Source organism: Phyllobates terribilis, unplaced genomic scaffold (assembly GCF_046119375.1).
Source record: "Phyllobates terribilis strain yellow unplaced genomic scaffold, ASM4611937v1 Scaffold_7__3_contigs__length_470593459, whole genome shotgun sequence".
Taxonomy (NCBI): Eukaryota; Metazoa; Chordata; class Amphibia; order Anura; family Dendrobatidae; genus Phyllobates; species Phyllobates terribilis.
In genome coordinates, this window is record NW_027362767.1 from 457963109 (window position 1) to 457987049 (window position 23941).

At 43.9% G+C, this 23941-nt stretch overlaps 1 protein-coding gene across 4 annotated transcripts in view; it reads left to right on the forward strand.

The window, feature by feature from the left end:
• Nucleotides 1-23941, forward strand: part of PCDH19 (protocadherin 19) — a 236536-nt gene that overhangs the window by 88222 nt on the left and 124373 nt on the right. For all 4 annotated transcript variants that reach the window (XM_073642197.1, XM_073642198.1, XM_073642196.1 and 1 more), the window contains exon 3: nt 23264-23322. In XM_073642197.1, the coding sequence (XP_073498298.1) occupies nt 23264-23322 (59 nt within the window). The remainder of the gene's footprint in view (nt 1-23263; nt 23323-23941) is intronic.

Consider the following 23941-nt stretch of genomic DNA (forward strand, 5'->3'; position numbering starts at 1 on the left):
TATTACAGGGAGATATTCTCCATATTTATAGAGTGAAATCTCTTAGAGACGATTGATAATTGCATCGAAAAGTGGCCTACTAGTGAGGTGGTCTTCTCATAGAAGATGGTCAGTATGTAAAATATATGGTGCAAATGGGAATATGGTCTGAATACGGAGACGGCCTTCCCAGAGGTGCCACAGCCAGGGTCAGGATCAATATCAGACAGAGATGATAGATAGATAGATAATAGATAATAGATAAATAATAGATAGATAGATAATAGATAGATAATAGATAAATAATAGATAAATAATAGATAGATAATAGATAATAGATAGATGATAGATAATAGATAGATGATAGATAATAGATAATAGATAGATAATAGATAGATAATAGATAAATAATAGATAAATAATAGATAGATAATAGATAGATGATAGATAGATGATAGATAATAGATAGATAATAGATAGATAATAGATAATAGATAGATGATCGATAATAGATAGATAATAGATAGATAATAGATGGATGATAGATAATAGATAGATGATAGATAATAGATAGATAAATAGATAGATAATAGATAGATAATAGATAGATGATAGATAGATGATAGATAATAGATAGATAATAGATAGATGATAGATAATAGATATATAATAGATGATAGATAGATATATAGATGATAGATAATAGATAGATAATAGATAGGTAATAGATAGATAATAGATAGATAATACATAAATAGATAGATAGATAATAGATAGATAATAGATAGATAGATAATAGATAGATGATAGATAGGTAATAGATAGATGATAGATAGATGATAGATAGATGATAGATAATAGATAGATAATAGATAGATGATAGATAAATAATAGATAATAAATAGATAATATATAGATAATAGATAGATAATAGATAGATGATGGATAATAGATATATAATAGATAATAGATAGATAATAGATAGATAATAGATAATAGATAGATAATAGATAGATGATAGATAGGTAATAGATAGATGATAGATAGATGATAGATAGATGATAGATAATAGATAGATAGATAGATAGATAATAGATAGATAGATAGATAATAGATAGATAATAGATAGATAATAGATAGATGATAGATAGATAGATGATAGATAAATAATAGATAGATAATAGATAGATGATAGATAGATAGATGATAGATAAATAATAGATAATAAATAGATAAATAATAGATAGATAATAGATAGATAATAGATAAAGATGAGAAAATCTTTTCTTTTCAATTTTAATTTCTGGATTCACTGAATTTTCGGAGGACATTTGTTTCGCTGTGAATTTAAATTGCTCCAAACTCTCCAATTATCCTAGAACGCGTCTGACACTTTTCTCTTTTCTTCACACTCTCTGTCCAGTTTTTTGAGTCTTTTTAGTGTTTTACGGCTTTCCTTCTCTTTCTCTGTAGCTGAGTTGTGATGTCCTCTCATTATCTACATTCACCCCCAAATATCTGACTTGACCATTGCCAGTGATTATGGGGAAGCCTGCGCAACCGTGCCTGAGATCACGTGAGCCGTCTCCGGCTGATGCAATCTTCTACAATCTGTAAAATGTTGTGTCGATCATTTTAGGTGAATCTCATATTCTCCTAATTTGATTGGTTCTGCAATCTCCTAAAAATTTGCATTTAATCGATTTACTCATCCGTAAGAGACACCAATGTGCAATATACTAGGTCTCCTGGAAAAGTCCTAATTTCAGGAAAAAGCCATATCGTTTTCTTGTTTGTCCTTATCCAGACGAGTAAAAAGATACAAAATAACCAAAGATCTGTTCCTGAACCTTACTCAATGACATCCTGCCTAATAAAAAGAAGACACTTTTTGTCAGCGATGTTTCAGGGAGTAACGAGCGTTATCTTCCTAAATGTGTCATAGGATATGTTAAAATTTAATACTGGCTTCTGGAAAGCTCCAGGCAGCTGCACGGTCCTTGAAACCTCTGTATAATTGTGAACGGTGAGATAAGTTCTGTAACTTTCTGAATGAAGTCGAGTCCCAATTGAGGACAAGCAAACAGCCCTCTGTGGACAGAAGTTGACCAGCTGCAAGAATAGTTTGGGTGCTTGGCCCTGCGAGCATGAAGGGCCAATTTTCAGCTCGGTTAGGCTAAGTGGAGGCTTCAGTGTGGGGCGTGGAGTTGATTATCATACCTTCTCCACAGGAGACAAGCGTAGAGCAGAGGTTCAATGTCTCCAGTTGTTGACCCGAGCTGTAAACTCAAAGGCTTGACCAGGTGCAAGGGTCTGCACTTTACATGGGAGTCTACGCCTATTGTCTTCATCAAACCCGTGAAGATGGTGATTTGTATTCCTGACAGGTCAGTAGAAGCCGGTGTATCACAAAGGAATCTTTGTATTCCAAGGAGAGTCAAGTAAGATTGATGATGCTCCTCTGATGCCAGCACCAAGACTAGAGAAGTGACCCGCGTCTTTATCCCAGCGTTTATTGCACGCATCTTCCCCATTGTAATCAGAGAAGAAGAAGAAGAACACCTAAGGCTTCTTATCTAATAGGCCACCTCGCTCAATCAATATTACTCCGGTTCCTTGTAATGAATATCTGGTAACAAGGGAAAAATATAAAAAGTAGAAGGATATAGCGCTACAAAGACGCCATCGAGCTTCACATCACTTTCCTGGTGTGCCTTTAGAATAGTTTCCATGTGATACTTTGATGGTTTTTAGCCTCCATGACCTGGACTTCATAGTTTACAGGCGGTCTGGGGCCGTCGTACCCCCACCTTACACAGTGTACACCACTTCCCTCATATAACACTGTGGGGGGGACGTGGTTCTGGAACGTGACCACTGAGGACCACAAGGAAATATCAATGACCTTACATACTCATTGGGATTATGGTCACTGTCAATGTCGCTTGCGTCATCTAAAGATGGCTACCAGTGACCACATTGGGATTTCAGTGACCTCATGACCTGATGAAGATTAATTTGTTATAAAACTTACAGATAAGCGAATCAATTTAATGCAAATCCAGCTTTGTAGGAATCTGCTGAACCCAACAATTTGCTAATTGATTTGTACGATTCATCAAAAATATCCACATTGCAGAAGATTGTATCAGTCACAGAAGGCTGACGTGACATCAGGAGTGGATGTGTAGGCTTTCCCATAATGCCTTGCAGCTAGCTCATCACATGGTATAACACAACTAATCAGGAAGGACTATCACAGCCTGTATAAAAGCCAAAGGCAGGGAATGCAGCAGCCATTGTATGGTGAATCTGGATAGTGAGATGATAATAGAGACAGGAAGAAAAATCCATAAAGCACTGATGAAACAATACGGATAGAGTGTGACAGCACCGCAGTGAGGAACGATATATGGTGAGACATTACTAAGGCTGGGTTTGTGTTAAAGATCTTGAAAGAGTCTAATACAATCCTAGGAGACCCCAGAGCGTTACGCACGTCTTTTAGGGCAATTGCATTACTTGCGATTCGCTGCCAATTACATTTTTGGAAACTTTGTCAGGGATGGTAAAGACTCCATCATCTCTACAAATAATTCCTTCTGGTTTAATCAGTTGGATTATGGCCATAGGAAAATATGATTTTGGGATAATTCTGGAAACATGGAGTCTCAAAAATGTCATACAATGTTCAGCAGGAAAATGACCCCAATGTCTGTAGAACACGGTAATCCACTGGATCATAGCAAATCCCGCTGGCATCTTCTGCCTGATATCAGGTTTTACTGGCTCAGAAGATCCCTGGCAGAAGCCGAATGGACGAGGTTTGTCTAGTTTGGACGCTCATCTGTTCCATCAAGCTGGACCTGAACCCAGTGTCCTGGAGCTTCGGCCAAGGCGCAGGATTACTGCAGCGGAATTGTATCTCTGCATCGTGATATCGTTCACTCGCAGCCATCGTGGCTTTCAGAGGGACGAGCCGAAATATTGTCCTCCAGCCAAAGATTGAAACGCGTCAGTCCTCGTGGAATTTTTCGTCATGTTGGCTCTCGTGGAGCCAGATCTAGATTTTCCTTTAGGTGGCTAAATATGGAGCTGGAGAAAAGATCTCTCTGTAATTCTTCACCCTCTACGTCCTCCGTCAGCTCTTCCTGGCAGCCAATCGGTTCTCATAGCTCTCACATAATAATTGTGCACTATTTAGGGCGATCATACTCATTGGTGGCGGCTACATTTCTGCCGTACAGACCCGTCATCTAATGTGTATGTAATGATCCACTGAAAGCAGATGATGGGGACATAATGATCGGGCATCTTGAATGACAACATGCCCAATCCTTTTTTCCTGAGAGTCATCAGCAGAGGTGTTTGGCAGCAGCTCACTTTCCCTTCTCCAGTGAGAACACGTGCACGCTCAGCCGAGCCCGGAGTGCTGTGTATTGGGACAGCTGGGAGGAATAGGTGTTGGCTGACGTTGTATGGGGCTTTAAGCTCATGTATTAATCACTGCATGAGATAATGGCGTACATGTGCAGAAAATATGGTGGCCGAATAGCTATCGACATGCTGGGGAAATGGGAGATTAAAGGGGTGGGATAAAGCCCCCCAGAATAGTGGTGGTGCGGCAGCCTGGCCCCATTATCGCGCTTACACAGGGGCCGATGACATGCTGCAATATGCTGCAGAGCCGGAGCCCATTGTGCGAGGAGAATCCCCATTGATACACCGGCCCCTTGCATCTTTATTCCAGGAATGTTCCCAATTGTGGCTGAAGCTTTCGTCCGCGCTGCAGTAAAACGTCTTTGTTCTCAGCTGCTGCAGAACCTATAGAAATCCGGACAGTGAGACGGATGGTGGAGACGTTATTTGTAGAGTGCGCGGCGGCCTCGCGGGGAGTTACCGCAGATAATCTCCCCATACACCGCTCACAATGGTGGTGGCGGCGCGCAGAGCTGCGGTGTCTGTGCCGGATTCAGACAAGACCCAGAAGCAGAATTCTTTGCTGCGGCTCCTTCTGTCTCCGCTGACAATGGACCCATCTGCAGTGTTAATTCCAGGCAGCCGCGCTGCACTTTCTCCCAGGTCTCGGGCATTTTCTAGTCGCAGGACGCTGTGGAATAAAAGCGTGCGCCACCACCCACCGCGCTCCGTCTATTATGTTTTCCATTAAAGAACATTTTCCCTTAAAATACAAGTTCTCGAGTCGTCAGGTTGTTACAAGAAAAGCTATTAGGATGTTTTCGAGGTAAATCTGTAAGTGGGAAAGAACAGAGAGAAGCAAATATCACAGCTCTTACCCAGCTTTCCTACAGTCCTGAAGACTGGAAACCTCTGCACAGACCCCAGACTTCTCACAGCTGAGGGGTTGTTACAGTTGTAACCAGTCTGCCCAATGTTCTATGAGCTGCATACATCAGCAGCACAAACCTCTGCCATCTTGATGGTTTGATACATTGGACTTGCATTGATACATTGTATCAGCCTGTTTGGCTCACAGAGCGTTTTCTATGGTGGCCACAACTGCAGCAAACTCTCCTCTGTGAGAAACCTTCATCATGGATCAGCTTCCCATTCACTGACAGTCAGCCGAGGTCTGAAAATGCAAATGTAAAGTAATGGAGCTCCATATTATACTTCATATAAAGACACTGGGTCTTTGCAGGATGAGGTCCAGATCCAGACGTGTAGACAATGGCCCCAAAACCCAGAGGGCCCATGCATCTTCCCTGGTTTGCCTAGTCCTGGACCCATGGGGGCCCTGTCCTTAGGATAAGCCATCAATATCATATAGGTGGGCTTCTAACACCCGGCCCCCCACGATCAGATGATTGGGCTATGACCAGATGTTCACATTTCACGAATCCAGCATAGCGCCAAACACTGCGCTGTGGCCAGTCTCAGAACTGCAGCTAAGATCACATTTACTTCTATAGGAGCTTCGCTGCAGTACCAGGGACGACCAGTGCAGTGTATGGCGCTGTGCTGTCCTGTACATTATGGGCGTCTGGCGACTGCAGGACTTGGTAATCCCTGATCGGTGCCTGTTACGACTGATAACGATGCGATTACTTACGAATAGCTCATCAATATGTAAGTCCTTGAAGTTTTGCGCCGTTCTGACATTTTCTAATTCCAGTCTATAATAGAAGTTTCCCTACACTTTCGTATCATGTACGGCCTGGCTCATCCCTACAGAACAAGCCCCCTCTTCTGGGCGTATTAATAGACCCCATTGTTCCCGCTCGCTCACATTTCAGAACTGATGTATTTTAATTCCATTTTTTGCAGTTATTATTATTAGCCGCCGCTCTCGGATCGCGCTTCTTCTCTGACACAATGGCAATCATCGCATTAAGATTTCTTTTGTTCCGTTCTTCTTACTCTCTCACAACCAGATCGGCGCTCGTTCTTCTCCAGCAATTAGGGGAGCAATTTGTCAGCCGCTTCTGGACATTCGCTGTCAGGTCCAAGATGAAGATGAATTGTCTGAGCGGCCCGGGCCGGAACTGGTTAAATGGGACATGTTTTATCTCTGTCTTCTAAAACTTTTTGAAAGTCTTTTCCGTGGAGTTTCCCTTAATTTTAAGGCATCGTCTATAACTGGGTGACTAATGTGAATTCTTTCCATGAGACCCCCTACTGCATGAGGATGGTCCACCAGGTGAGACCCCCTTCTCTATGAGGACAGCCCACCAGGTGAGACCCCTTCTGTATGAGGATGGCCCATCAGGTGAGACCCCCTTCTGTATGAGGATGGCCCACTAGATGAGACCTCTTCTGTATGAGGATGGCCCACCAGGTGAGACCCCCTTCTGTATGAGGATGGCCCACTAGATGAGACCCCTTCTGTATGAGGATGGCCCATCAGGTGAGACCCCCTTCTGTATGAGGATGGCCCACTAGATGAGACCCCTTCTCTATGAGGATGGCCCATCAGGTGAGACCCCCTTCTGTATGAGGATGGCCCACTAGATGAGACCCCTTCTGTATGAGGACGGCCCATCAGGTGACACCCCCTTCTGTAGGAGGATGGCCCACCAGGTGAGACTCCTTCTGTATGAGGACAGCCCACCAGGTGAGACCCCCTACTGTATGAGGATGGCCCACCAGGTGAGACCCCCTTCTGTATGAGGATGGCCCACCAGTTGAGACCCCCTTCTGTAGGAGGATGGCCCACCAGGTGAGACCCCCTTCTGTAGGAGGATGGCCCACCAGGTGAGACCCCCTTCTGTAGGAGGATGGCCCACCAGGTGAGACCCCCTTCTGTATGAGGATGGCCCACCATGTGAGACCCCTTCTGTATGAGGATGGCCCACCAGGTGAGACCTCTTCTGTATGAGTATTGCCCACCAGGTGAGACCCCCTTCTGTATGAGGATGGCCCACCAGGTGAGACCCCTTCTGTATTGAGGACAGCCCACCAGGTGAGACCACTTCGGTATGAGGATGGCCCACCAGGTGACACCCCTTTCTGTATTGAGGATGGCCCACCAGGTAAGATCCCCTTCCTTATGGGGATGGCCAACCAGGTGAGACCCCCTTCTGTATGAGGATAGCCCACCAGGTGAGACCCTTTCTGTATTAAGGACAGCCTACCAGGTGAGACCCCTTCTGTATTGAGGACGGCCCACCAGGTGAGACTTCTGTATGAGGATGGCTCACCAGGTGACACCCCTTCTGTATTGAGGATGGCCCACCAGGTGAGACCTCTTCTGTATGAGGATGGCCCACCAGGTGACACCCCTTCTATATGAGAACAGTCCACCAGGTGAGACCCCCCTTCTGTATGAGGACAGTCCACCAGGTGAGACCCCTTTCTGTATGAGGACGGCTCACCAGGTGAAACCCTCGTCTGTATGAGGACAGTCCAACCGGGTGACACCTCTTTCTGTATGAGGACGGCCCATCAGGTGAGACCCCCTTCTGAATGAGGGCAGTACACCAGATGACTCCCCTTTCTGTATGAGGACGGCCCACCAGGTGACACCCCCTTCTGTATGAGGACGGCCCACCAGGTGAGACGCCTTCTGTATGAGGACGGCCCACCAGGTGAGACCCCTTCTGTTTGAGGATGGCCCACCAGGTGAGACCCCCTTCTGTATGAGGATGTCCCACTAGGTGAGACCCCTTCTGTATGAGGACAGCCCATCAGGTGAGACCCCTTCTGTATGAGGATGGCCCACCAGGTGAGACCCCTTCTGTATGAGGACAGCCCACCAGGTGAGACCCACTTCTGTATAAGGATGGCCCACCAGGTGAGACCCCCTTATCTATGAGGATGGCCCACCAGGTGAGACCCCCTTCTGTAGGATGGCCCACCAGGTGAGACTCCTTCTGTATGAGGACAGCCCACCTGGTGAGACCCCCTACTGTATGAGGATGGCCCACCAGGTGAGACCTCTTCTGTATGAGGATGGCCCACCAGGTGACACCCCTTCTATATGAGAACAGTCCACCAGGTGGGACCCCCTTCTGTATGAGGACAGTCCACCAGGTGACACCTCTTTCTGTATGAGGGCGGCCCACCAGTTGAAACCCCCTTCTGTATGAGGACAGTCCAACCGGGTGACACCTCTTTCTGTATGAGGACGGCCCACCAGGTGAGGCCCCCTTCTGAATGAGGACAGTACACCAGATGACTCCCTTTCTGAATGAGGACGGCCCACCAGGTGAAGCCCCCGTCTGTATGAGGATGGCCCACCAGGTGAAGCCCCCTTCTGCCCCATGATAATTACAGAGTGAGATATGACCGTCTCCATCCTTTGTGGGAACATATCACATTTTGTGCAGGTTTTATGGCACCTTGTAATTAGCGAGTGGCTGTAAACTGCTGCAGTGACTTCAGCGACACCTGAGAGCGGCGCTCGTTACTCGCCAGGGCTCCTACGGTTTTCTTAATTCGCCCTTTTATTTCAGTGCTCAGTATTTACATGAAGGAGAGATCCGATAACGAATAACGGCACAGGAGGAGCGGCGCAGCAAGAGCCGCATTAACTCCATGAGATGCCACTGATAAATCCACGGTTACCCACTACACTGCTAGGAGTGGGGCGAGGAGGCCCTCTTAAAGGCACAGCAACCTAAACTGGTAGCATTACGCGGGGCACAGATTGAGAGCTGGGACCCCCGTCCTGTGCAGTGGTTTATCCTCATTATAAGGCCTCATTCAGACGTCCGTGTTTCACTCACACAACTCGCTCCCACTATAATCTATGCCGCTGTTCCGGCAGCTCAGATATAAAGTCCAATACTAGTGTCTGGGTCTATGGGCGGCACACGGATGACACCAGGACGGTCCGTGCGCTGTCCACCATTAATGTACAGGAGATTTGTCATTTAGTATCCAGACGTAAAAACACTGCTGTGTGAATGAGGCCTAAGGTGGCGCCATTTCATTAGTCGCACACGAGAGACTAAGTGGCTTCATCAGGGGGCTGAGGCTGGACTGAGTGAAAAAACTGAGTGCGCCGTCTTTTAAGGCTTCTGTTGTGACATCAACAAATGACATCACTTGGTCACATGGTGATCACAGGCCAATCGCCAAACCAGGATTGTGATGATGTCACAGTCACATGCTAAGGTCCCGTAAAACAGAGCTACTACTTTAGGAGAGAGCAGATCTGTTACGATTATTGTGGGTTTATTAGTTTTATTGGTGATTAGATGAAAGTTTATTAAGATCCCTGATCTGCACAGTAACAATATGAGCAAATTGATTAGAGTCCAATGATATCTGCAGTAGGAGCTATAATAGGACCTGCACAGTAATGATACAATGGGACTGAATGTGGTCTCTGTTTACAGGACCTTAGCGTGTGACTGTGACATCATCGCAATCCTGGCTAGGCGATTGGCCTGTGATCACCATGTGACCAGGTGACGTAATATGATGATGTCACAACAGAAGCCTTAAAAGACCGCGCACTCTGTTTTTTTAACTCAGTTTAGCCTCAGTCCCCTGATGAAGCCAGTCATGGCGAAACATGTCTGAGAAGCTATGAGTGAATTTTAATAAGTTCTAATCCTCTATAATTGTCCTCAGAAAAGCTATCCGAGCTGGTGGACTGCAGCCATTAATCTGGGGAGGAGATATATCAGCTTTAGGAGAGGGATATCCCATAGAGGAGTCCCAAAGAAACACTGCTCAGCAATAACACCGGAGTTATTGTATCTTTATTTGTTAGAATGTATCAATTACATTATCCCTTAAGTCGGGTCCATTTCCTTTTTGGGTAATTGGTTCGCATCCTACAGGCGAGAGCGCAGTCCTGATTGGCAGCCGGAGGAGTGCGAGCTCCTGCGCCGTTAGTGACCCCTCCGCACAACACATGGCGGCTCAGGGCGTGACACCGGCTATACTGCAGCCCAGCACGGTACAATCATGGCGCCGGCTCCTTTAAGCGTCTCTGCGTTGCTACAATCGCACAATGTCATTCCCATTGCAATGAAATCACACGACGCCTGGGGCGATTTTTTTTTATATTCATTTTCTTTATGATGCATTGCTGCTTGAAAGCCATGAAGATATGTGCTGTGAATGTCGGAGACGATGGGGACACGGATCGCACCTCTGCGCAGTAACATTTAAAGGGCCAGGCGTATAATATGCAGTATATGAGCCGAGACCCAGGTGACGTATGCTGACAGCTATAAGACTAGACGTATCCGACGTGTGATGTGAGGAACTACAACTCTCAGCAACCATAGTCAGCGTAGGCTGGGAGCTGTAGTTTCACAGCAGTTGGTAAGCCACAGATTGGAGGCCAATGGCTTGTACTTTAATCTACATAGCAGTGAGTTTACGTAACCTGCGCTGATCTTGCGTTACATTATACTCCGGTCACAGATAAAGCTGCATAGTTCTTCTGGCAGCACCGTAATAACTTATGTGCCGAAAACACAGAACTCCCAACATGTAATCGCTGTGCACTCTGGAGAGAAAAGAGTTAAAACGAGCGCAGCCTGCAGAGCTACATAGGGCTCATTACACATAGGTGAGCGACTACAGGTTTACCTTCCAGTTTATGTGCAATAGTGCTGAATTTCCCAGCATTGCCCAGAGTCTGATGTTGGTGCAGCCCGTCCCGGGGGTCTCTCTCCCCCCATTGCTGGATCCAATGCTGCATTTGGGATCCTGGGATCATTCGATTCTTCAGAGCCAATTGGCTGAGATCCACTCACAATCTGGTGATGTCACCATGCTTGTTGTGGTGATGACCACTGAGCACGCTCGGCTCAGGGCACCGATACTCAATAACCATTCCTGGCAAACAGATACAAAAAATGGTGGAATGAAATGACAGATTGTCTCTGGTGGGTGATACAATGCGGCACCGTCAGACGCAATGATGAGGACTTGCTCTATGTCAGGTTCTCTGTAACTCGGCTCTTACTCCATCATGAAGGTCAGAAGTGACCACTTATCTGTGGTTCACCACAAGCTGCAATTACTTCCTAAACCGGGGAGATGGCGCCATCTCAGAGAGGATACAGTGACCCCCAGAGATTTCTACAGCCTTTACTGCAGGGAGGAGGAGGAGGAGGAGGAAAAGGAAAGCGGGAAATGCTGTCAATAATTCAAGAATGTAAAGTCCATGGAAAGTGCACAATAATAAATAATACAAGTAATAATAATAGTAAAAGTGATAGAATAAGTATTTATTATTGTATATAATAAAGGTAGTAAAACATCCAAATATTAATGAACCCCCAGGATGAACAGCCCAGAAACAGGGATGTCTGTATATAACCGTCACATGTGCGTCAGCCGATCCAGCAACAGATGATACAATGTCTCTAGTTATAAAATATAACAGACTTCTCTGGTTACTGCACAATCTGCCGACTTCCATAAACAGCCCTCAAAGTCATCGGGTTGAGCAACAAGAGAGAGAGCGCCACCTAGTGGTGAGAAAATCATCTGATTGAGACACAGTAGAGAGAATGTCACCCTGAGGTAAGAAGTCATCAGGTGGAATAGCAACAGAGAGCGCCACCAAGAGGTTAGAAGGTCATCAGGTTGAACAGCAACAGAGAGGGCCACCTAGAGGTTAAAAGGTCATCAGGTTGAACAGCAACAGAGAGCGCCACCTAAAGGTTAGAAGGTCATCAGGTTGAATAGGTTGAACAGCAATAGAGAGCGCCACCTAGAGGTTAGAAGGTCATCAGGTTGACCAACAATAGAGAGAGTGCCACCTGTATCTCTCTGTATCTCTCTGTATCTCTCTGTATCTCTGTATCTCTCTGTATCTCTCTGTATCTCTCTGTATCTCTGTATCTCTCTGTATCTCCCTGTATCTCTGTATCTCTCTGTATCTCCCTGTATCTCTGTATCTCTCTGTATCTCTCTGTATCTCTCTGTATCTCTGTATCTCTGTATCTCTCTGTATCTCTCTGTATCTCTGTATCTCTCTGTATCTCTCTGTATCTCTCTGTATCTCCCTGTATCTCCCTGTATCTCTCTGTATCTCTGTATCTCTCTGTATCTCCCTGTATCTCTGTATCTCTCTGTATCTCTCTGTATCTCTCTGTATCTCCCTGTATCTCTCTGTATCTCTCTGTATCTCTGTATCTCTCTGTATCTCTCTGTATCTCTGTATCTCTCTGTATCTCTCTGTATCTCTCTGTATCTCTGTATCTCTCTGTATCTCCCTGTATCTCTGTATCTCTCTGTATCTCTCTGTATCTCCCTGTATCTCTGTATCTCTCTGTATCTCTCTGTATCTCTCTGTATCTCCCTGTATCTCTCTGTATCTCTGTATCTCTCTGTATCTCTCTGTATCTCTCTGTATCTCTCTGTATCTCCCTGTATCTCTCTGTATCTCTCTGTATCTCTCTGTATCTCTGTATCTCTCTGTATCTCTCTGTATCTCCCTGTATCTCTGTATCTCTCTGTATCTCTCTGTATCTCTCTGTATCTCTGTATCTCTGTATCTCTCTGTATCTCTCTGTATCTCTCTGTATCTCCCTGTATCTCTCTGTATCTCTGTATCTCTCTGTATCTCTCTGTATCTCTCTGTATCTCTCTGTATCTCTCTGTATCTCTCTGTATCTCTGTATCTCTCTGTATCTCTCTGTATCTCTCTGTATCTCTGTATCTCTCTGTATCTCTCTGTATCTCTCTGTATCTCTGTATCTCTGTATCTCTCTGTATCTCTCTGTATCTCTGTATCTCTCTGTATCTCCCAGGTTGATAATGCCTTTATTTTCCGTACCTGCCTCTTCGGGCCGCACTGTATATTTCGCACTCGTTACAGCTATGTATCATATATCATTACTGGTGAAGTGATATTTCTTTTTTATCTCTTCGTTACGCTGTTGGTCACCAATTTCAACCATGGACAGAGAGGCGACATGGGAGCGCTCTGCAGGTATACATCACTCCGTGGGGAGGTGGGCTGACACCACCGGCTAATTTCACACTGGACTGGCTGAGACTATCACTCTTATACCCTTCTATACATTTACCTTCTGGAGCCGCATAGTGAAAATAGCGACATGAAGATGATGGTTAGGGGCTGGTGGCATACACAGGAAGCAAGGACAACCGGACAAGCCAAGAAAAATACCTAGATTTATGATTCATGCACAGATGTAGCAGAGCTGACTTTGTCATTACTGTTTGCTTTGTCCATTGTAAGAACTTATTGCACTTCAGTAATGCAGCCGTCCTATGATAATCCACAGATGACACGGGGACAGCATTCTGGGCCGGACCCAACCCAATTCCCATTCCATAGAAATCACTAGAATTCAGCATAATGTTACACTATTTCTGTTAACCTCGAAGATCAGGTGAAGTTGACTGAAGCTGAACAACTTAAATTATAAGATAGAGGCAGTATGTAGCAATGGACGTCACACAACGCAAGATACAAAGTATCCTTCACCTAAGAGTCAAGTGCAGGATCCTGGGTAAATGACAGCACCACCTACTGGGGATATATGGGTAATAACAGCACCATCTACTGGTGATATATGGGTAATTACAGCACCACCTACTGGGGATATATGGGTAATAACAGCACCACCTACTGGTGATAAATCCATGATAAAAGTAAGATGATTATATGACCTGACACTTCGTCGACATAGTTGTTCATCTTCTTCTAGTGTCATAGAACCACTTAGTGGAATCATTATATAATCTCACACTTTATAACTTCATAGATTGTCTTCTTTTAGTATCATACATCGCCATCTAGTGGTGATAAATTCATGATGAAGACTGAATTGTTGTATAATGAATCACATATCTTCTACTAGTAACAGCACCACCTAGTGGTCATATTTTCAGAATAAAAGTGGAATTCTTTTATGATCTGACGCTTTGTCTAAGTCATGGCTTATCTTCTTCTAGTCTCATGTTTAGTAGCAGCGTGTGTTCCTTGCATACGTCACTTTATGATGTACATTTCCCAGATAACGTCGTCTTGGTTATGAACCTTTACATAGGAGGCGGCCTCTCCCCGAGGTTTGCGCTTTCTCACAGCCGGGCATCGTCACTGATGTGTCTGATCGCACGAGTCCAGCACCGACCTCGATACATCACTAGATTATGGCTTAATTAACATTCCCAGCAGAAGACGAGTAATGAATCCGCCCAATTTCTACAGTTATGCTAATGGCTCTGATGTATGGGGCTGATAGTGAAGGGGGTGGGTCATGAGCTGACGACGCCAGGACCCCCCGGTGGAGACACTGGTCCTCAGCTCTGAACAGCTGCCTCTGTTGGAGGAATATTCAGACCATTGTATCTGGAGACGCGGCCGGTGACGGCTCCACGGTGACTCCAGCGCCACGTTCTGTTGGTGGCACTTTATCTTTTCTAGAATCTTCTGAATCTCAGTTTTGGTAATAATGATACAGATACGTCATCAGTTACTTACGTAACAGTAAACTCTTCACATCACGATTGGTGGATCCCAGGAACGGCCTCCGGCGGACATGACACACACATCAATAGAACGTGGGTCACCCAACTAGTGCCAAAAAGTGCACTGTTACACCCTGGGCTGTACATTGAGGAAAGAAGTCCCTATATCTGAAAAATAAACGCTTATCCCATTGATTAAGTATGGAGACAATGAAGCCATTTCACCCTTCCCTCAGTTGAGAGCCCTTGGATCGAGATCGGATCCTTGGCCATTTTAGGGCTGGGCTCCATTAGTCCTTATGATTCAAGGGAGAGAATGAACCCAGTGCAGATTGAGGCCCCACTCCTATTTCCTCCCTTTAGCAAAATTGTGACAAGTAACCCACAGATCCAGTTCCCTTTTTCTTCATCCATTGTGGTGCTTCCATAGTAGAAGGGCCCTGGGGTCAATTGAGCTGGACCAGAAGAAGCATCCTCATGGTGCAGACGCCTGGGGCTCTTCCATGTTCTTTGCACCTTACATTGATCAGGGAGACACTTTCTTCAGCTATAGTTTTTGGGAATAAATTCCAAATTTATTAAAAGGTGCAATCATCAAAACGGGCGCCAGTCTCGTGATTATCCCCTGGTTCTGTCATGTAATAATAGGGGTTTTGAATGTGTCAATCAGCTGAGACTTTATCCATAAGGAGTCCCCCCGGATAATCGCACCTTAGACAGGTGGGTGACACTCACTCATGTATTATAATTGCATGATGATGTCATCGATCCAGATTATACAAATCCTCTGTTATTATGGTGGATGTAGATCCTACGCAGCATGAAGTCATCATATCAGCCCTCATTAGTGGTAATTCATGGATCCAGACTTATTAATACACTAATGCAGAATGGTTATTAAAAGCCGGGCAGCGCGGTTCTGTCATCTTGCACTCGGCGCGGCTGTATTACATCTGGATTTATCACTTCTGCTTGAAGACTTTTCATTAGTTCATTACATTCCCTCCAATACTGACTGTCTTCACTTCCAGGTCAACAGATTTGTTCTCATAAGTCTCGACTCGCGGCCGAGTCATGACTGACATTTTTCAATTGGCCCCAGTGGTGGACAAATCGCCACGTTCGGGGGCTGATGTGATTATTTCCGTCTCCTGAGGGAAGCCGTCCTTTAACGAACTCTTCGGATGTGGAGCAACTTGTGCTTCCTCCGGCCTCCAGGCCTCGCTGATGTGACTGAAGCGCAGATATTGTATCATCCATAATGGACAATATGAAATACTATATATAGAACCGTAGTCATCGGGAAGCGGTAAAGAAAAGACGGCGCTCTAGAGTGCGGCAGATCGGTGAGCAAGACGGCATCCACCAAACCACAACCCTGCTCGCTCTTTCTGCCGCCGTCTTCTCTTCGGAGTCTGTATTGTAAAACTATGTCATGTAGGTGGAATTGCTGATATAGTCGACATAGAAACCAAGGCAAAAGAAATGGAACATTGTTTTGTGAAATGTTCCCAAACTGCGCGTTTCAGGCCGGCACAGTCACTTCGTCAGGTCAGATCCAATGTAACCATTTACTGTGATACATAACTGATACTCACTCTGGCATTGGCTTATAACCACGATGAAGAGACCGAAACGCGTGGCCGTTAACACAAACCTTTATTATTTCACATCTATTTATTATGATACATCCTAAGAATATTGTAAGTATCATAAGAGATGGAGAAATGGAGCAGAAATGGGGGGGGGGCGCACCGTATATTCATACTATGCTAGCAGCAGCCCCTTATGTGTCCCCCCGCAGGCGACAATGGGCGTCTTTGTGTTGAGAGCTGTTTCTTGTGATGTGCAGATACAAACGTTACTCCAAGGAGTCTTCTCTTTGCAGAGATGAATTCCTGCACAACACTGTATGCACTAATTACCGGGGAAAGTAATAAACGCGCGTCGCAGGGTGATCCCTACTCCCGGGGATTTAACAGGATAACATGCTCCTGACTAGGAAGATGCTGCTGCTTGGTAAATGAGATATTGTATTTGAGGAAAGGTCAGTCTTAAGCAGCGTTTGCTCTGCTTTATTATCTCGGCTCAGCAGCCTCCTCCCCAGCGTTGGTCACACTTTGATTTTTAGATTAATCAGCCCATATCCGCGGCTCTGTAGTCTCCTTCCACCCTCCAGTGTCTGATTATCTCAGCTCCAGACTTGTTGATGCATTTACTGAATTTATTAACCGGCCGTGGATGGATAATCATTTTTATTTTATTTTTTATAAGTGGAAGCAGCTGCAATATTTTTTATTTCAGGCTTTTATTTATTTTTCCAAATGAGATATTAATTTGATAAATGAATTATATCCCGTTCTGATGAGGAGAGAGAAGGAGACGCTTGTGTAAATGACGGATGGCTTTCTGGATGGAGATTGCATGTTTTCTCTGGCAGCTTGCCTGCATTTTGAAATATTTTGCAGCATTTTTTTTTTCCATTTCCTCAGAATCTCGGCTGCTGGGAATAAAATGACTTCAGAAATAAATAACTTGTTTTTATGCAGATGGTAAAAATCGTTTTGGTTGCATCAACCTATACTGCTCTGTTGAAAGTAGATCATATCGCTGGGAAGTTCTGAGTTATAGTATCGGTGCCGAAATATTGTCTCAGGCTTGTAAATCGACAGGAAGCACTTTTATTTTTTACTTTTTTAATCTCTCATCATAAAGTTATTGCAGGATTGAGAAATATAAGTGGTCGTAGACATGAGAGTCCTGGTGATTCACATAAAGGACTTCAGCAGGATTGGACACCCAGACACCTTCTCCCTCCACCTCTGTAGGAATAAATCTATATTATATTGCTATCTGAGCACCTGACCTTTCACACTAAACATACACAAAAGTATTGGCCCTGCTGCCCCCATCACCCAAAAAAATACCATTAATAATTCCAGGAACAATCCTGATTCTTGTGATCTTTTTAGTGGGTGTTTCCTAATCACCAGCATTCTGCCAGCACTATAGGTGCAGGGACTTCTTTCCACTCACTTCCCAGGATTCATGGATGCTGCCATTATCCCACTCTAAACTAAAAGCTCATATTTCTGTTATGTTTACATGCAGCTTCATAGGCAGTTAAGCAAAGGCGGAAAGACCAAGAAGCAAGCCCTCTTCTAGAAGAGAGGCAAAGACCCGCCCCTACTTCCTGTTGAGACACAAAGACTCACCCCCACTTCCTGTAGAGAGATAAGACCCTCCCCTACTTCCTGTAGAGAGATAAGACCTGCCCCCACTTCCTGTAGAGAGATAAGACCCTCCCCCACTTCCTGTATAGAGACAAATACCCACCCCCACCTCCTGTACAGAGACAATGAGCTGCACCGACTTCCTGTGGAGAGATAAAGACCCGCCCCCACTTCCTGTGGAGAGATAAAGACCCACCCCCACTTCCTGTAGAGAGGCAAAGACCTGCCTCCACTTCCTCTAGAGAGGCAAAGACCCACCCCCACTTCGTGTAGAGAGGCAAAGACCCACCCCCACTTCCTGTAAAGAGGCAAAGACCCGCCCCTACTTCCTGTAGAGAGATAAGACCCGCCCCCACTTCCTGTAGAGAGATAAGACTCGCCCCCACTTCCTGTAGAGAGATAAGACCCGCCCCCACTTCCTGTAGAGAGCACATGCTGGTTACACACGTGCTGCCGAGCACAATGATTTCTAAGGCAGCTTACAAATGATAACACCCAGTCGTTCAGCATTTTCCTTGTCCATCGGGTGATTGGCAGGCTGTTTTCTTCCCATGATTATCGGGGAGCGAATGGTCATAGGAATAATCCGGATAATCGCGCAGTGTAAATCCGGCTTCACAGCCGCTCACAGATCGTATCTCAGCGCAGTAAGATGAAATCCAGCGCCATGAGCTGAAGCGTCCCCGGCTCGCAGCTCCGCATCACTTTGCCTCCACCTTTAAGTGCGGATATTGCCTTTCTTCCAACTTATTGGAGGAAGCGTCATTCAAAAGTTATTTGGAAAAGAGTCATTATCTCCGAGAGCTACAGATCCAATATTTGTATCAGCCGCGTTCAGCAGTTACCAAAACCAGGGCGGTAATTATTCATCGGAGAATGACAAAATGTCACTTTCCCTCATTATATAGGTAGAAAATTCTACAGAATGAAACTATTTTTGGCCAAATCTGCAGATCAGAGGCAAATGAAGATGAATGTAAAAAATAGGAGAATATTAGAGTCATCTAGGATGGTAAAAAATATAATTTTTCACCCAAGTTGCGTAAGTAATGTGAATATATATATTTGGCGCGCGGCTCATCAATCATGTGCATTATTTAATCTGAATATATGCGATTCCTGCATTCTCATAATTTAATATATCACAACTCAATCTTTTTTGTATCCGGGAACAAAAAAATGCGAAATGTTCAATATTTATGTGATGCGACGAGTTCTCCCCAATCCGGAAATGTTAATTGTATGCTAATGGCGCGTTACCTCTGAACTCCGAGCCGCATTGCCACATTCACAATTAGACTCATTGGGGAATTTGAAGCAATTAGTTTGGAAACAGATTGTGGTCACATTGACCGTCCTTTGCGGTCTCTTGTGATCCATTTGCGATTGGTTCCCTCCTTGCGCTGTAATGATGAGGAGGGAAGAAAATCCTGCTAAAAACGTCCACTTTTCTGTTTTTTTGTAATTTATATGTTAATGTCGCTTTTGCAAGAATCGTTTATATATATATATATATTTTTTTTTAATTTGACCAATATTTGGAAGGAAGTTTCGGGACGATTCAGTTTGCCTCCCTCTGCTCGGCGAACCCATTCAAGACCATTGCGACATATCTGGGCGTGATAGGAGCGGTATTAACTCCAGGTGATAATGTCTCATATTCAAGTGGAATCAATGTAATTCAATATTTATAAAAAAAAAAACTGCTTTGTTCTATTTTGGTGTTGATTATTTGGAGAATCTTAATGTTTCTGGAGGTTTTTTTTTTTTTTTAAACCTTATTGTCCATGTGTGACCTGCAGTACTACTTTTTCACCACAGATGTTAGTGCATATTTTCTATACACACCAATGCAACAGCGCCCCCAGCCCTAATCCCTTATTTAAAATAAACTAATCTTGGAAATTCAGTAACTTTGGAAAAAAAAAAAAAGTGACACGAACATGAAAAGCATCTTATTTAATTAGCAACAATTAATCTATAATATTACTGTAAAATAGTCTTCAGAACCGTGATAAAATTGCTGTTGCTTTTTTAAAATTACTATATTAGTTTTAAGAATTTATAATTTTGAAACTGAAGAATATGAGCGGTGTTTAGTGTGTTGTTTCTATGTGTGCTGTGGGATGGTATATCATCTTCATATGTTGTTAGCTCATTGCCCGGAGCAGTGAGATCATTAATGTATCAGACTTCCTATATATAAGGCTCCTATAGGTGACGCCTATGTACATACGTAAAGTGTTAGGCAGTGATTTCCATGTGTCCATCTGACAGCTATGGAATAAGCAGATCTATAAAATGAGCCTGTACATGTGACATAAGCCCGAACCACTGAGGGACAAGTTCTAATAGGATGAACTTCCATGGACGCCTACAAGTTTGCACCAATAACTCCCATGGTGGTATGAAATGACTGTAGCCAGCTCTGACCTGCAGGACCCCTGTGCTGTTTGACAGACAGCTCGTTTGCATTGTGTCATTCAGGCCGACAGAAGTTACGATGGTTGCTCAACAAGGTTGTATGCCTAAAGGGTTAATGCATAACTGATGGCGCTGATCTGCTGCTCAGATCACCGTAGACGCATTAGGCATCGATTTCCCTTCCCTCAGAACCTGATTAAAGATTCACCTCTCCAATAAATGGGATCAAGGATTCAATAAAACGATGCGTGGAGGGGGCCGCCATTGTTAATCATGGGTCTTAATAGTCCAGTAGGCGGAGCTATAGTTAGTAGCGGGTCTGGAAGTCGTGGTGGTAATTATTTATGGGGTCTACATTACTTCTAAAACTGCAGTAAATGATAGGAGTATTGTAACTTTTGGGAGTTGTCAAAGAAAGGTTTTCGGTTCTTACAAGAATTGTTGTATCGGAGATTTACTGAAATATCCAACAAGAGCAAAGGGACGGAAATCATTTTCCTGAGTGATGAGAAGCCTTAAAACCGGCGTGAAGACCCCATTGTTGTGTCAGGTCCAGTTTAAGATGGAATTTAAAAAAAACAAACAATTTTGTCTTTTTTTTTTAAATAACATAAAACAATATTTAATACTTTATTGAAACATTGTGAATTTCTTTGCTCTACATTTATTGTGTCTATTGCTTATCATGAATGGAGCAGATCTAGTGAAGGAGCTGGGGGGTTCAGGGGTCTTAGGAAAAATCCCAATCACTGGACACATTCTATTCGTGTACCAGGAAGAGCAGGATGAACAAGATTTGGTCATATATTGACAATTTATGAAATTGTGCTGAGATCTAAATAAAAACCCAACAGAAATGATTTGCTGGCCGGTAACTAATGCTGCTCTGGTGACTGGCAGCGGTAAGCAGCGCTGCCGCCGTCCCTGGTGTCTACGGGACCCCTGGAATGACCCTTCAGAACTCCAGTGAATAATGTCTGTGATTGGCCCCATGCACAGGATCGGAGTGACACGGCGCGGTGCACTGAGCCCCCATGGCGGCGGACGGCGTTTTCTTAGCAGCCATGACTGGCAGTAAGCGCTGCAGCCGCCTTTGAACCCCCTGACACAAGTTACTGATTGCTTGTGAGTTGCTGGCAAAGTAACACTTTTAGTTTCTGCACAGGGCGCTGACAGGGTTAATTCAGGTCATCCCTGGTATTTCCTGCAGCCTACCTGTGATTATCAGTGTCATATTCACACTTCACGTCTGTCAGGAGCCGTCACAGCAAGATCCAGCTACTAACAGGAAGGTGTTCTGTCCACGGAATCAGAAACAACCAGAAAATGGGAAAATATAAGATTTACGTAAAAACAAAAATACATTCAAAATCTACATTGAAAAGATTTTACAAGTTTTTGTAATTTTTTAAATTGCTGTATATGATGAACTGATTAACTTTCCTTTTTTCACTTTTTGCCTTTTCTTTACTTGTGTCTTGTATCTTGTATTTATCTTCAGTTACACCCCCTCTCGCTCTCTATTTTTCTCTGTTTCCCTCTACTTCTCTCTCTTTGCATCATTTCATTCCCTTTCTTTACTTCCTCTTTGTCTCTCACTTTTCCCTGCTTTCTTCTGTGTTCTATCTCCTTTTTTTGCCTTTTCTTTCTCATTCCATGCCTCTCCATTCTTCTCGCTTTTGTTCTCTTCTACCCCTCCACTTTCTTTCTCATCTTTCTCGCTCTCTCCCTTCTATGTATTTTCTTCTTGTTCTTTTAAGATTTAACATGTCTTCTTTTCTTTTCTTTCTCTCCCTACCTTTTGCTTTCTTTGTCCTCTCCTCTTCTTCTCTCTTGCAATGTCAGGATCTAACACTTCCTCTCATCTTGTCTTTTCTTTATATTTATCTCTCCTCTCTCTTTCTATTTCTACTCTTCTCTCTATATCTACTCATCTCTTTTTTGCTCTTTCAGGATCTAACCCTTCCTCTCCTTTTCTCTCTTTCTTTCTTGTATCTCTATATCTCATTATTTATCCTATTCCCTCTATTCATCCTCTTCACTCTTCTCTCCTTTTCTTTTGCTCTCTTCTCTCTATTTAATTTCTTTCTCCTCTCTTCCTTGTTTCTTTTCTTTCTTCTCTCTCTTCCTTGTTTCTTTTTCTTGCTGTCTTCTCTCCTCTCTTTGTTTCTTCTCTCTCTTTTCTCTATTGATCCTCTTCTCTCTTTCTTGCTGTCTTCTCGCTCTTCTTTTCTCTCTGTCCACTATCCTCTTCTCTCTTCTCTTCTGTCTCTTTCTCTTCTCTCTATTTCTCCTCTCCTCTCTTCTTTCTCTCCTGTCTCTTTCTTGCTATCTTCTCTCTCTTTCTCTTCTCTCTATTTTTCAACTCTCTTTTTTCTCTACTTTACCTATTTTCTCTTTTCTATGTATCTTCTTCACTCTCTTTTTTTGCAGTCTACTTTTTCTTCTCTTTTTATCATTTCCCTATTTATCTTCTCTCTTTCTTGCTATCCTCTCTCTCTTCTCTCTATTTTTCATCTTCTCTCTCTTTTTTCTATGTATCCTCTTCTCTTTCTTTCTCTTCTCTCTCCTAGTTCTCTTCCCTCCCTTTATCATCTCTCTATTTATCCTCTTCTCTCTTCTTTCTCTCCTCTTTCTTGCTATCTTCTCTCTCTCTCTTCTCTCTTTCTCTTCCCTCCCTTTCTCTTCTCTCTATTTTCCTCTTCTCTCTTGCTATGTCAGGATCTAACTTTTCCTCTTTTCTTCTCTTTCAGACTGAGAACTATTCATTCGATACAAACTATGTGAACAGCCGAGCTCATCTGATTAAAAGGTACGGCTCTCCTTTCATTGCTTCTGAAAATCGATTCCTTCTCCGGCTGCCGTCGCCGCGTCTCACAATGACTTTCCTCGATGCTAACATATTGTTGTTGCTCCATTAGGGATTTTTTTGTAAACTCATAAACGAATAATGGAGTTGAGATTCCGAGGTGTTCGTGTTGCAAAGTGGTTCATTGCATTTATAATGGACTTTATGATGTTTTAAAAGACAATAAATAAATGAACCCCAAATTATCCCATAAACCCCCAAACCATGAATGTTTGACAATTGTTATCAGTAGAGGCCGCAGACCTCGCCCGCCACAATCCAGCAAATATGAGAGCAAGGCCTAAACATGAGGAAGGCTACAAATACCAAGTAAGTGCACCCAGCGATCCTGTAATGATGGAGCCGCTGCTGCTGATGGGCTGAGGTGCTTCACTACAGTACCACATGATCCTCAGCCAATCAGTGTGGTAACAATAATCATGTGATCCCAGAGGTGTAACTCGAATCTTCAGGGGCCCAATGAAAAGTTAATAACAGGGCCCCAACTATCACATGTCCACATAGAACGTGTCTTCTTTATGTGGCAGCCGGACCTTTTGGGCCCCTCCAGACTCCTCATCCT